This window comes from Alligator sinensis, unplaced genomic scaffold (genome assembly GCF_000455745.1).
Source record: "Alligator sinensis unplaced genomic scaffold, ASM45574v1 scaffold872_2, whole genome shotgun sequence".
NCBI lineage: Eukaryota > Metazoa > Chordata > Crocodylia > Alligatoridae > Alligator > Alligator sinensis.
Window position 1 is genome coordinate 520,391 of NW_005842132.1, and position 12,495 is coordinate 532,885.

The 12,495-nt window shown below is 47.4% G+C and overlaps 1 protein-coding gene across 4 annotated transcripts in view; it reads left to right on the top strand.

The window, feature by feature from the left end:
- The window catches only part of FRS3 (fibroblast growth factor receptor substrate 3), a 13,208-nt gene extending 719 nt beyond the window's left edge, over positions 1–12,489 (top strand). For 2 of the 4 annotated variants that reach the window (XM_006025054.3, XM_006025053.3), the window contains exons 2-7: positions 2,959–3,100; positions 3,205–3,293; positions 3,920–4,106; positions 7,389–7,550; positions 8,053–8,210; positions 9,397–12,489. In XM_006025054.3, coding sequence (XP_006025116.1) covers positions 3,228–3,293; positions 3,920–4,106; positions 7,389–7,550; positions 8,053–8,210; positions 9,397–10,329 — 1,506 coding nt within the window. In that variant the 5' untranslated portion in view covers positions 2,959–3,100; positions 3,205–3,227 and the 3' untranslated portion in view covers positions 10,330–12,489. Of the gene's footprint in view, positions 38–2,958; positions 3,101–3,204; positions 3,294–3,919; positions 4,107–7,388; positions 7,551–8,052; positions 8,211–9,396 lie in introns of all 4 variants that reach the window. The other 2 variants (XM_025205810.1, XM_025205812.1) reach the window with 2 other exon arrangements.
- The last annotated feature ends 6 nt before the right edge of the window (positions 12,490–12,495 follow it).

Below are 12,495 nucleotides of genomic sequence, written 5' to 3' on the forward strand. Positions count from 1 at the left end.
GCACTCGTTTTGTTTTTGAAGATAGGTTTGTCACCCGGTAAGTCAGCCGGTTGCCCCTCCAGGAGGAACAAACGATAGGAAAATGCCAGCGTTACTCGGATCTCGGTTGCTTTTTACGGGGAGCTTAAGGTGTCTCACTCGGCGAATCCGGCGGCCGCCTTCGCCCCCTCGAGAGGCGTGAAAGGGAGTCTGCTCCGCTTGCGTTCCCGCCGCGCAAACGTGTTGTTTGATCGGATGGAGATCGTTGCAGGGGGGAAAAAGGGTGTGCGGGAAAGGAGGGTCGGGCGAGGCGAGGCGAGAGGAGGTGGAGCTGTTGCGACGAGGGCGAGTCGTGGTGTTTTCCGGCCGCGGGGCTGGAAAACGAGCGCTGCTGGAGCGAGCGCTCGTCAGTACTTCGTAGGAAAGGCGCTGCTCACACAGGCAGCTCCGTCGGTGCTGGGTATTGGCAGCTCCCCTGAGACTCGAGGCTTTTGATAGTCAGTTTTAGCTAGGCTTGCCGTTCGAAGCCTCGTTTCAGGGCTCCCGTCGCCTGGGCAGCGTTGCGCTGTCGTGCTTTGGCTTCTCCACGACTGGCCGACCCCACGTTTAAAAAGTGTCCAACCAAGAGCTCTTTGACGGCTGCTTATTCTTGTCCGTTTCTGGCACGGTTAAACTTAGTCGTAGCTACAAAGTGCCGTTAACCAGAATGCCATTAAGATGCACATTTCAGTGGAGCTGAAATTTTCTCTGCACTGAAGAAGTTTGTGCCCTTAACCGATACGTGGATAACTAGTGTTTGCTGACTGCTTACACAGTTTCCACGTATTAGGACTGGTTTTGTTATGCAGGGGAATTATGTGCTTAGTCGGCATGCACGTAAATTGGGTAGCCTCTGCTTAGTGTTTCTCAAGGTTTTGTTGGTGTCCAAAGGAGTTGTTGAGTTAGACACCTATAAGGTATCTAATAAAAGCTCCCAATAAAAACAGTTGAGATTTGGGTAGGCAACTGGAAAAGCTGGAATTTTCTATACGGCTATTTTTTTTTCCTTCTGTTTTCTTAAAAATGTTTGGAAGAGGTTTTGAAAAGCACTCCCAGAAGTTAGGCGCACAACTTCTGTGGACTGTCAGTGCAGGTTGGATGCCTACTTCCTATTTTGCAAGACTTAACTTGTTGTTCCCCCCCCCTTAAGTAGAAAATGGATGTCACAAGAAAACTTGCCAGGTGTGACTTCAGACTCCATCTGTAAGGTGGGAGGTCAGCATATTCCACTGTAGCCCTTAAGAGAGGCAGGCAGGTGCATGGAAACCTGCATCTTTTGAGGAGAATGCTATTTTCTTGGCTGAGCTGAACAGTTGCAGGTATTCATAGTACTAAGGAATGCAGCTGGTTTGTTTTTTGTAGAAAGCAGAGCCAATTAAGCATGAGGAAATTGCAAGAAATGGTCTGTTCAGTGTTTAAATGCAAAAGGCACTTGCATGGTGCAAGGATGCCAGGGTTTTGTTCAGTAGTGTATGCATCCCAAGGGATCTGGGTAGTTGGCACATCTGGACATGGAAACAGAGTCATAAGAAGTGTGTACTGAGACTAAAGTTCTAACCTAGGAATTTGCATGGAATAGACATTGGCAAAATATTCAGCAATGAGGCTGCAATGACTGGTTGACTTGGCTCTTCAAGGATCTTCGAGGCAGGGAGTCTCGCAGTCTTCCAGTGGAAACTATAACCCCCCACTGCAAACAGTTCCCAGAGCTTGAGCCAAGATCCAGAAAAAAACTAGGAGAGGAAGGAAAAGGTGGGAAAAAAATAGATGGTTTGTACAAAACTTGGAAGTTCGATGGAGACCTAAAGAGGCCGGGGGCAATAGAAATGGTTCTGATGGCAGAAGGAGAAAGCTGTGCCACCAGTGACCAGATTAGATGGAAGAGGAATCTAGATCTAGGTTTGCAGCGAAAGTTTGTGAAGTTAACTAGAACAGGGCTATGGAGAGGGCTTAACAAACAAGTTGGGGTTGAAAGGCTCCTGAAGTGAGCAGGGAACCTGTGTAATTCTTGACATTTGGGGGTGGGTGGTGGGGAGAGGAATGTGATTGCGCTTCCCAGACCCCACAGGAGAGTGGGCTACAGCCTTTTGCTCTTGCTGAAGTTGCAGGAGTTGGGACAAGGTGAAGCTGCCGGCAAGGCTTTGCAATGCTCCGACTTGGCTGAGGGCTGTAGTTGTCTGCAGTTACCCAGTGAGGCAGAAAGTGCTTGTGTTTCTGTGTGACAATTCATTTCTCCATCTGTGTTCCCAGCCTCGCTTTCTTTATGAGCAATGTGGAGCTAATTCCTTAACAGTCAACTATATATTGCCTTTGGGTCTAGCTCATTCAGGGGCAAGCGGGTGCAGGCATCTTTGCCAAATTCACGAACGTGTCTGTAGAGTGGAATATGGGTGTGTGTGGCAACGTAACCTGCACTGAACTGGAGCGGTGCAAGTGGGATGCTATTCACTAACCGAGAAGGCTGCAGCAGGAAAAGCAGCCGACATCAGGTTGTTTGATGAAGTTGGAATCAGTTGGCTTTGCCCTTTGCTTTTCCCGCTAACATCCCCATCAATTCAAACACCTGCTGTATGGTGGATTGGCTCTCTTAAACCCATGCTCTAATATGCCCCCAGAGGGTAATTCATGCTGTTAAGGTCCCCATTGGATTTCACTGTCCCTGTCTAATCTCTTTCCCCAGGAGGTTTGCAAAGACTTTAACACCTGACATGCATCCTTGCCAGCACATAGCAGGTGTGCAGAGTTTTGCAATGCTGGCCTGTGCTGAGTGTTGCATAAAAGTAAATTTGAGCAATACTTTTAGCACTGATTGTGTTTGTGTATTCCTTCCGAGTCATATTTTAGAAAGTGTTAAGAGTTTTGGGGAAAAATTAGCCCTCTACCTGATAGCAAGTGTTCTGTGCTCTCAATTTCTGTTCTCTTAAATTGTGTTTTTATCAGGTGAAAAATGGGACAATTTCCATGGTGCTTCAGGTGACTTCTTGCCATCCTGGTTACCATGACACCTAGCAGAGGATTGTGGGACTGAAGTGGGAATTCCTCCCCTCCCCCACAAAAAAAATCACCTGATGGCCACAACTGGGTAAGGATCTAGTGGGTCAGTGACTGGGGGGAGATGGTCTTTATGGCTTGAAAATGTGAAATCTCTGGATTTATGCCTTTGTCGTCTTCTTTTCCTACTCCCAGAGCTTACCTGGTATGCTGACGTCATGGGGAGCTGCTGTAGCTACTTGTGCAGAGACAGCATCCCGGACAACCACCCCACCAAGTTTAAGGTAAGTTTGCCTTCCTCCTGGAGGGAAAAGCCCTGCAGTGTGAGCAGCTGCTATGAATTTAAGCCAACTGAGTCTAGTGCGAATCTGTGCGTTTAAGGAAGTAAGAAGCTTATGCTCATCTTGGGGAGGTCTTCATCAGGGAAGGGAGTGATTTGCAAATGTGGTGTTGATTTTAAGCTGGGAATTCTTCTTGAAGGGTGCATCCTCTGCATGCAGTGAAACTTTCACTTGTGCTAAGGTTCATCTCCTTGGAGTTAGAGGGAGAACGTGCCCTATGGAGGGGAAATTGGGTGGCTTATGTTGTGGAGCCTTTTGCATTGGGTGTCAAGTTATCTCTGTGTTCTAGCTGGGTGGCCTGTGCAAAAGGAGTCTGCAGATTTTGGTCAAGCGTCTAATAGACAGATCTCTGCATTGTGAAAGTAGGGTTGCTGCTGTTTAGCAGGGAGGCTGAAAGTCGGAGCGAGTGTGAGCTCTCTGCTCTTCATGCCTGTCCTGAGGTATGCTACCTGGACTGAGGAGGCTGCAGTCGCCAAGTCACCTTGGCATCTCGAGGAAGCCATAGTCCCTAAGGTGTCCTTTGCTACAGTGCGCTGGGCTTCCTGACGTGAACTTTGGTGCCTCCGCAGGTAACAAACGTGGACGATGAGGGGAACGAGCTGGGATCTGGGATCATGGAGCTGACGCAGACGGAGCTCATCTTGCACACTCGGAAGCGTGATGCTGTCAGGTGGCCCTACCTCTGCCTGCGCCGCTATGGCTATGACTCCAGCCTCTTCTCCTTTGAGAGTGGGCGCCGCTGCCAGACCGGACAGGGTGCGTGGATGGTCCCTGCTTAATGGGGTAGTGACTGCACAGCTCTTGCTTGTGTGCTGCCTTGGTGCTGATTTCTTTGCTGCTTTTGGTATCTAATAAATCTTTACGAGTGCCAGCAGTATCCCACTCCTGGGGTGTTGTAATACCTGTAAGTGTTTACTGTTAATGCTGGTAATTTTAAAGCGTAACTTGGGATATTGCTTCTGTGGTGTGTTGCATCCCATCAGAAGCCAAACAAACTGGGGATGAAGTTTGAGTTGAATGGGAAGCCAGGTGGCAGAGGGAGTTCTGGGGTTGGCTTTTCTGTGCTGAAAAGAATGAAAAAAGGGAGTGGGTGATATCAGTAATTTAAGAAATAACCCTGTCCTCCTCCAGCCTTCCTAATGGTTTATGTTGTCTCCCTCCACTTTGGTTAATAGTCAGTGCTTTGTAATGCTTTCTATCCAGGGATCTCACAGCACTTTACAAGGTGGGGAGAGTGGGAGTTTCATATCTGCATCATTTGACTCCTGGGGAAACTGAGGCATGGTGAATTGCAGTGACTCCCCTAGGGGCATTTACTGAACTAGTGGCAGAGCTGGAAGGAGAACCCAGGTTTCCTGACTCCCACTGTCCCACGCTTTCCATTAGTCCCTGAGCCAGTGAACACAGTCTGTCAGTGTTTCTCTTGTAAAGAGATGATCATATTCTTGGCGCTTAGTGCTAAAAAAAGTTACATTCCTCAGTTTGTATCGAGTATGTTGACGAGTCCCCTAGGCCTCGTCATGGCTCTCTGTTTGCCTATAAAGTGCTGTGTAAATTTGCAATGCCATATGCTACTCTATAATATTTATATAAATGGGGCTCTCCTATAGTTGAGTCGCATGCTTCTCAGTTGTCAGCAGGGGGAACTGTGTCTTTGTGTTTGCCTGCTTTGTCATTAGAATGCAGTTCTGTTTGCTTTGGTTTTCTTTAGAGATCTGGATCACAGGGATAGAGCAGAGCCATTGATATACAAGACATTTTCAGCCCGCACAGGCTAAGTCATCAATCTTCTCTATGCAGATATAAATCAGAGAAAAGCCATTGTGCACACAGGGCAAAAACACTTCCTGTGCTGCTTTTCCTCCCTCGTAGGAAATTTTCTCGCTTAATTGATTTTGTTTTGATGATTCCACCCTGCTGCTCCTCCTATCCTCATTAAATAAGACAGATACATATATTTTTGGCAAGAATATTTTTCACATTTTTCTTCAGAGTAGCAGCTGTTGTTGCCATGCGGTCCCCGTTGCTATGGGTTTTGTGCGTGTATGTGCCTGCTGGCCTGTGGTTGGTTGGTTCGCACACGCTAGCTGTTGGTCAGGATGTTTATCCAGGGAGTTATCATTTAATTTGATGCATTTTCAAACTGTACTGCTGTTCCCCCACCCTCTCATGCATTCCAGAGCCCCGGCCTACTTCCCATTAGTCAATGGAAAGACTTCCATTGACAGAGTTATTGCTTCTAAGGGGCTGTCAACCCTGACTGCAACATGCTTCAAGAGAGAGTGAGTGTAACAAGATTAGCTTCATTCCCTGCCAGCAAGGTGATCAAGCTGGCCAACAGAGAGGATATATGTAAGAGTACATAGATTCAGAGTCTCTTTCAAATGAATCCATCTTCTGCCCGCAAATAAATGCCATGTCACTAGCTAACGCACACTGAATTGTATCGATGCATTCCTTGATCATATGTTTATTAACCAGTCAGAATGCTGAACATGAAATTAGGTAGGATCTGGGACCTATGCAGTCTTTACTGCCTAACTCTTAGTACATGATTCATCGAACTCAAGGTTCTCAACCAATGTTAGAACTTTTAGATGTGCAAAGATAATTCGCAAGATAAACCCAGAGGTTTCAAATAGGAATCCACAGTGTTAAAACATGCTGATCTGTTGCGACCTTTCAGAATTCTTTGCAACAGAAGAATTGCTCTGTTATTTTTCTGTAGTCAAAAAATGAGTGAAAACTAAGTGTTGGCATTTGCCAAGTAGTGCCTTGAGTCTAATGAGGTTGAAAACTGCTGATCTAACTGGTTCATCATACACATATTTCTGTAATCTTGTCTGGTACTGAGCCAGCTGGACAGGTACAGCCAATCACTACTCTCACCTGCCCTCATTCTTACCTGGCCTCCCTCATTAGTTCTAGCAGCTGCTCCTGCTGTACAGCTGCAGCCCACTCCCGAACAGTCTCACTTACCATTTCTTTAGGAGGCTATATTAATTTAACTCTTCAAGGCCTGCCTAACAAGGCCTACAGACAGTAGGAATTGACCTGGACTTCAGGAGAAATGAAATAATGAAAGTGAAAGATGGAACAAGCACGGTTGGTTTCTCCAGTCCATGCCTCTGCCAATGCAGGATCTTTCTTGTATGATAACTATAGCCTTATTTCTGAATGGGGCTAATTATAAGGTTGGTAATAGATGTGCTAGTTGATCAGATAGTGACTGTGACATTATGTTTTTAATGATACAAGAAGAGGATTTGCTATACAGAAATGTCATGGCAATGTTTATCTGAATACCAAGAATATGGTGCAGAACATTGCCTTGTAAATCATGTGTTTATGTGTAGAGGAATATAGGAATACCTAAGCCAAATCGGTCATCTGTGCCTTGTTTTGAGCACTGGCTGGTAGCTCACCTTCCAGAGGAAGACGCAAGAAACTTCCTAATGAGCCATTATAACTCAGCCTGCCTATTGGAAAAGCCTCTTTTGTGGTGGTGTCTTATAACCGGAAGCACGAGAGCTTATATAATAAACTTGGGTATCTTGCAGGGGTAATTTTCTTGCCATCCCTCCCCTGTGAGGAAGTGTGTGTTTGTGAATTCGGGGTATATGCAGCTACAGCAAATAGCTGTGGGGGACTGCTGAGGCGCTCCAGCTGTTTGTTGTAGCTTTTATTTTGGAGTATGCCATTTCTTCATGTAGCTGGAGCAACCAGCTTTGTGGCTCATCCTCAATTTAGCAGTTTCCTTTATTAAGCAGGTTTCAGGCCATCCCTATATGAAAAATCTGGGTTCTGCTGTATTGCCAACAAATCTATCCTGCCCACTGGAGGGTGAACATTCCTGTGACTTCAGTGTCCAATCTCTTTTCGTCTAATCTCTCCTACCAAGCTTAGGTTGATTGTGTTAAGTAGAAAACCTCTTTACAATCAGTTCTTGAACTCTTTTGCCTTCAGAGGACCAGTTTTCCTTCTTACTTAAATGAGGTTGCCCTCTCCTTTACCACTCCTCTCTTTCTGTTTGCACAGGGATCTTTGCCTTCAAGTGTTCCAGAGCAGAGGAGATCTTTAACCTGCTGCAAGACCTGATGCAGTGTAACAGCATCAACGTGGTGGAGGAGCCAGTCATCATCACTAGGAGCAGTCACCCTACTGAGCGTGAGCTGTCCCGAACCCCACGGACACCCAGCAGTAAGGTTTCTAGAATGCCTGGGGTGGAGGGGAAATGGATATAGGAAGGTGGTCCAGCCTGGCCTCTGTAGCCCTCTAGCCAAGGGCACAACCCTGGTGGCTGGGATTAGCTGCCTAACCTCTGGGCTGGGTGCTTCAGACCACGCCTGTCGTATGCAGTATGTTCCTCCTAAAGCCCCAGCCATCTGCTGGGTGTGAGATCTTGTTTCCAAGAAATAGGAGGTGAGGGGGCTCCTGAAGAAAACCCCAGCTAGAGGAATTCATGTTTGCTTGAGTGTTTCCCACTTGAATAGCAGGGACTTGCAAGCTGTTGAATTTATCCAAGGAGACCTAGTAGCATGTTTAGGCCACACACTGATGTAGTAGCACCTACCTCAGCCAACCATGTTCTGCTGTCTGACCTGCCTGTTGAGCCAAGCATTGTGCCATGTTGTTATGCTTGTATGCAAGGGCTGGGTAATGCTTTGCCTCTAATGCATGTGTCTCTACCATTCCTCCTCAGCTCTGGGGTACACTGTTCCAGGGTTCCCCAATGGATTTCACAGCTTCCCTGGGGAAGCCCCATCCTACTCCACAACCAGACACCCCTCCATGAGCAGCTTGAGGCACTCCTCTGTTGGGGAGGACTCTACGCACGCCCTCATCGGGGCTGATGAGCAGGTAAGCCCTGATAGTTGTTGCTGTGGGGAATATGTAGCACATCAGTTCTGTGTAGAGCCTTGGAATGCCAGACCTATACCTCTGCATAGCTCCAGGGGGCCATTTTACCTTGTAACTTGCTCCTCCTTAGTCGTTTTACTGAAAATTGCTAGGTTGCACCCAGGAACAAGTAATTCCCCCTCTTAGTCTGACTGAGTGAGCTGCTCTCATGTCTTTCCCAGCGGCTGCAAGTCCAAGCTGGGCTCAAGGTTGGATGCCCAAACTCAGGCCCTCCCATGGCATTTGCTTCACTATGCTACTTGGCTAACTGCTTCTACTGCACTCCCTCTGCTCTCTGTTTAGGATCCTAGGACTTACTGTAGCCAGCCGGTCCATTATATTTTGTCTCTAATAGCATCTTGGTATCTTTTCCTGCAAAACTGGGCAAACCTAGGCACCTCCAATATGGTGTTCTAGGACATTTATGTAAGCAGCTCAAGAAGACATCTCATGAAAAAGCCTGTGCAGCTGGAAATGCATGTACTCCTTGTCAGAGGTTTAACCAAACTTGTTTAAAAACAAAGCCTAGGTATTTTGTTTCAGACCATCCCATGTGCCCGAGTCGGTCATGCCAAAAGGATTTTCTTTTAAAGATGTGTATCACAATGTCATGTATCAGTCCCAACATGTAACAGCCCCCAAAGTGTGGGGACTTACAGGACCAAGAAGCAGAATCCACTCAGACTAATGGGCAGTGAGGAGGCCTTACAGGAATGTTATAATAATTGCTGGGGTTTTTTTATTATATTAGAAGAGTACTGTTGTAGGAAGGTGATTGGAAGCTCATATCTTGCTCATTCCACTCCTCAAACTGAAGTTAAATCTGTGACAGGAAATTAAGTTCTTTCCTCTTTCCACACATGCTGCATAGTTAGTGCGTAAGAGTTGTTGTGGTGAGTGTAATTTTACTTTAGCTAGGCCCACCCCCCGTCAAGTTCTAGCCTCTGCTTCTCAGACCACGAATTACCTGATTTCCATTGCCCGAAGTCTCTTCAACCACCAAGGATCCATCCTCTACCTCTGCTTCATCAGCTTCCAAACCTGTTATCCTTCCCCTGTAGGCGCTCATCCACCAGCCACGTTTTTGTCTTGTTTCTTTTCCTGCTGTTATTCTTCTGCTCCTAAAACCCACTTGCTCTCTTTGCAGTCCCACACGTACGTCAACACCACCAATGGCGAGGGGGAGATGAGAGGCCGGCACTGTATGCACACCTTGCCTGAAGTCCATCCTCCTTTCCCTCACAGGAACCACAGCTGCTCGCTGGAGGACCGAAACCCCCAAGTCTTCCTGCAGCCAGGGGAGGTGAAGTTTGTATTGGGTCCTGCCCCTGGCTGCAGGCACATGGTGAAATGTGACAGCTGCTGCCGGCACCACCGGGAGTGCGGGGGACATATCTGTGCTCCCAACAACAACAACAAGTGTAAGGACAAGTACCCCATGCCCAAGTGCATGTATGAAAACATAAATGGCCTGCTCCCCCCTGGGGGTGCCTCGCTCCGGCACAGCGGTCGCTTGAAACTCACCCGGGAAGACCTGGGCTTGAACAGCTGCTCTCACCGCAGGACAGCCCTGCTGCACTATGAAAACCTGCCATCACTGCCTCCCGTGTGGGAGTGCCAGCCCCTGCGGCAGGATGAGGATGATGAGGACTCTGGGGATGCGCTGACCCCTTCCCCGAATGGCTACCGCGAGCCTAGTGAAGATGACCCCCTGCAGAACTACATGAACTCGGAGAGCACTGTGCTGCATGGCAGCCTACACCACGGCAACTTCCCGCAGCAGCTCCGCAACTGCACGCCCAGCATCTTCAACTTCGACTTCCGCCGGCCCTGCCCGGAGCAGCAGAGGCAGCTCAATTACATCCAGGTGGAGCTGGAGGCTGACCCCCACAAAGGGTGCCAGAAACCCCAGGTCCCCTGCGCCCCGCTTCCTGCTACCCATCCAGCCCGCAGGACGGACTCCTACGCGGTCATTGACCTCAAAAAGACAGCAGCCATGTCCAACTTGCAGAGGGCGCTGCCCAGAGATGATGGGACTTCGAGGAAAACGCGGCATAACAGCACTGATCTGCCTCTGTAAGGGGAACACCAAGTGCGAGCATCGCATTGTGGCTTTTGTTATCTGCCCTTCAGCGTGACTTCCATCCTCCATTCCCCCTTGCTTCTCATCCCTGTTGGCCAACACACCATCCTTGGATAGCCCCACGAAACAGACTTTATTCTTGTAGTCTGTCTGTCTGTCTTTTGCTCTCTCTCCATTCCTACCAAGTATTTTGGTTTTCTGAGCCTTGCAGAGCGTTTGAAACCTTTCAGGGGTGCCAGCACACGAATGGCATCTGTATGAGGGTATAAACTCAACCAGGGGTCATGTGTTGATCAGGGCTACCTCTCCTACTTCCATGATACCCCAAAGAGACGTGCCAGTGCAAAAACAGGAGGGGAGGGCCTGAATGTGAGTGAAGGTTGGGGTCAGGGAGCCCTCAGCTTGTTTTGTCATGTTAATTTAATTTATTTATTTATGTATTTATTTATTTTTGTAGAGATTCAGAAATATTTTTAATTTGGTTTTATTTGTTTGTTTATTTTTCCATGCTAATTTATTTATTTATTTAATTTTGTAAATCTCCTTTTGCCTCAAAGTTTAAAAAGTGCCAAGCCCGTAGCCACGTGCAATGGATCAGCCTGGCGTTCAACTTCGTTTCCTTGGCAGGGCTGGAGGGGTGAGATGGTGGAAAGGAGGTGCTGTGTTGGACCCAGTTCTTGTGTTGAAAGGCACAGCTGCGAGGGGAATACTCCATGAACTGGAATGCACTGTGCTGGAAGGGTGGGAGGGAGTGTAGAAAGCACGGAAGTGTGGGCTTGATTGCAAGGCAGCCAAGCTTGGAGTCATACTGAAGTGTTGCAGACTCCCACACGCTTGGATGACTCCATGTGAAATATTTGACTAGTGTTTTGGCTAAACATATGGCCCCTGTTTTTTGTTTTGTCAACTCAATGGACTAAATTGAGCTTTGGTATAACACCATGGCTTTGATATGGCTTTACCCAGTTATGCCAGGGCTGAATTTGATCTGAAGCATTCTGCTTCTTGTTGTCCAGGGAATGTTCCAATATTGGCATTGTGTGCATGAGGTGGCATGTAGCAAAGTTAAGCCATTCTCTGGGCATTGCATTGCATTCCTTGATTCCACTCTGGCATTTTGTATGACACCTAAAAGAACTCTTGGTGTTGTTCTCAGTTTGGCCTTTTCACTTGCAAAGTCCCACATCTTCCTCCCCCCAGACTCGAACAATGTCCTCCAACGCTCTGGAGGCTGCCCTTCCACTGGCAACAAGAACCATCCAAGCCTACATCACTTTGATGTCCTTGCTGCCAGCGTATTAGTCTTGAGGCATGACCTTCCAGGGCGAAAGGGGAAGCTGGATCATCCAGTTATAATTCATTGCTGGGGTTCACCAGCATAATTTTTGGATTCCAAGGTTTGTTCCAGTACTAGCAAACCACATCTTTGCTGTAGTGATGTCCTGGGATTTGGTCTTTCTGGGAGCAATGGCAAGGACTATGGCAGCTGGTAAGTAAAGGTGATGGATATACATACAGCCTCTTTACTTTTAGATTCATAAATCCCCCATTTCTAGAACACAGATTCCCCTCTTTGGGTTGTTGCTTGTTGCACAAATTCCAGATGCATTGCAGACTTAAGCTTGAGGTTTCTTTGCAAGCCCTTGAGCTCCAGTCTTCCCTTCTCTCCATCCACAGCCCTTACTTACGGTTTTTATAGCAGGAAAAAACCCCAAATATAATATTTTTTTATATATGAACTGACTGCATTAAAAGGGAAACAGTCAGGTAATATATGCCTTAGATTCAGCTTTTTTGGTGGAGGAGCAGAGAGAGAGACAGCTGTCTAAAAAATTAACCACTTAAGCATTTTACTGGAAATACTTCAGTGAAGAGGGGTTTCTTGTGAGCTGTGAAGACCCCGTCCCTTATACCATTAGCAATTCAGATGTCACGGCATTTGGCAATGCCCTGAGAATGCCAAATGGAAACAGCTTGTTTAGTTTCATCACCAGAGCTGAGAGAAATGGGAAACAACCAGGTCAAAAAGAGGTGAACCACTCTCAGTATTCATAGTTACTTGTGAAACAGGACCAGGTCCATCTCGGAGCCTTCTCCAAATGCCATGCTATGAGCATGCATGAGTTTGGCATGTCAGTAGGCATCGCAGATGGACAGACATTC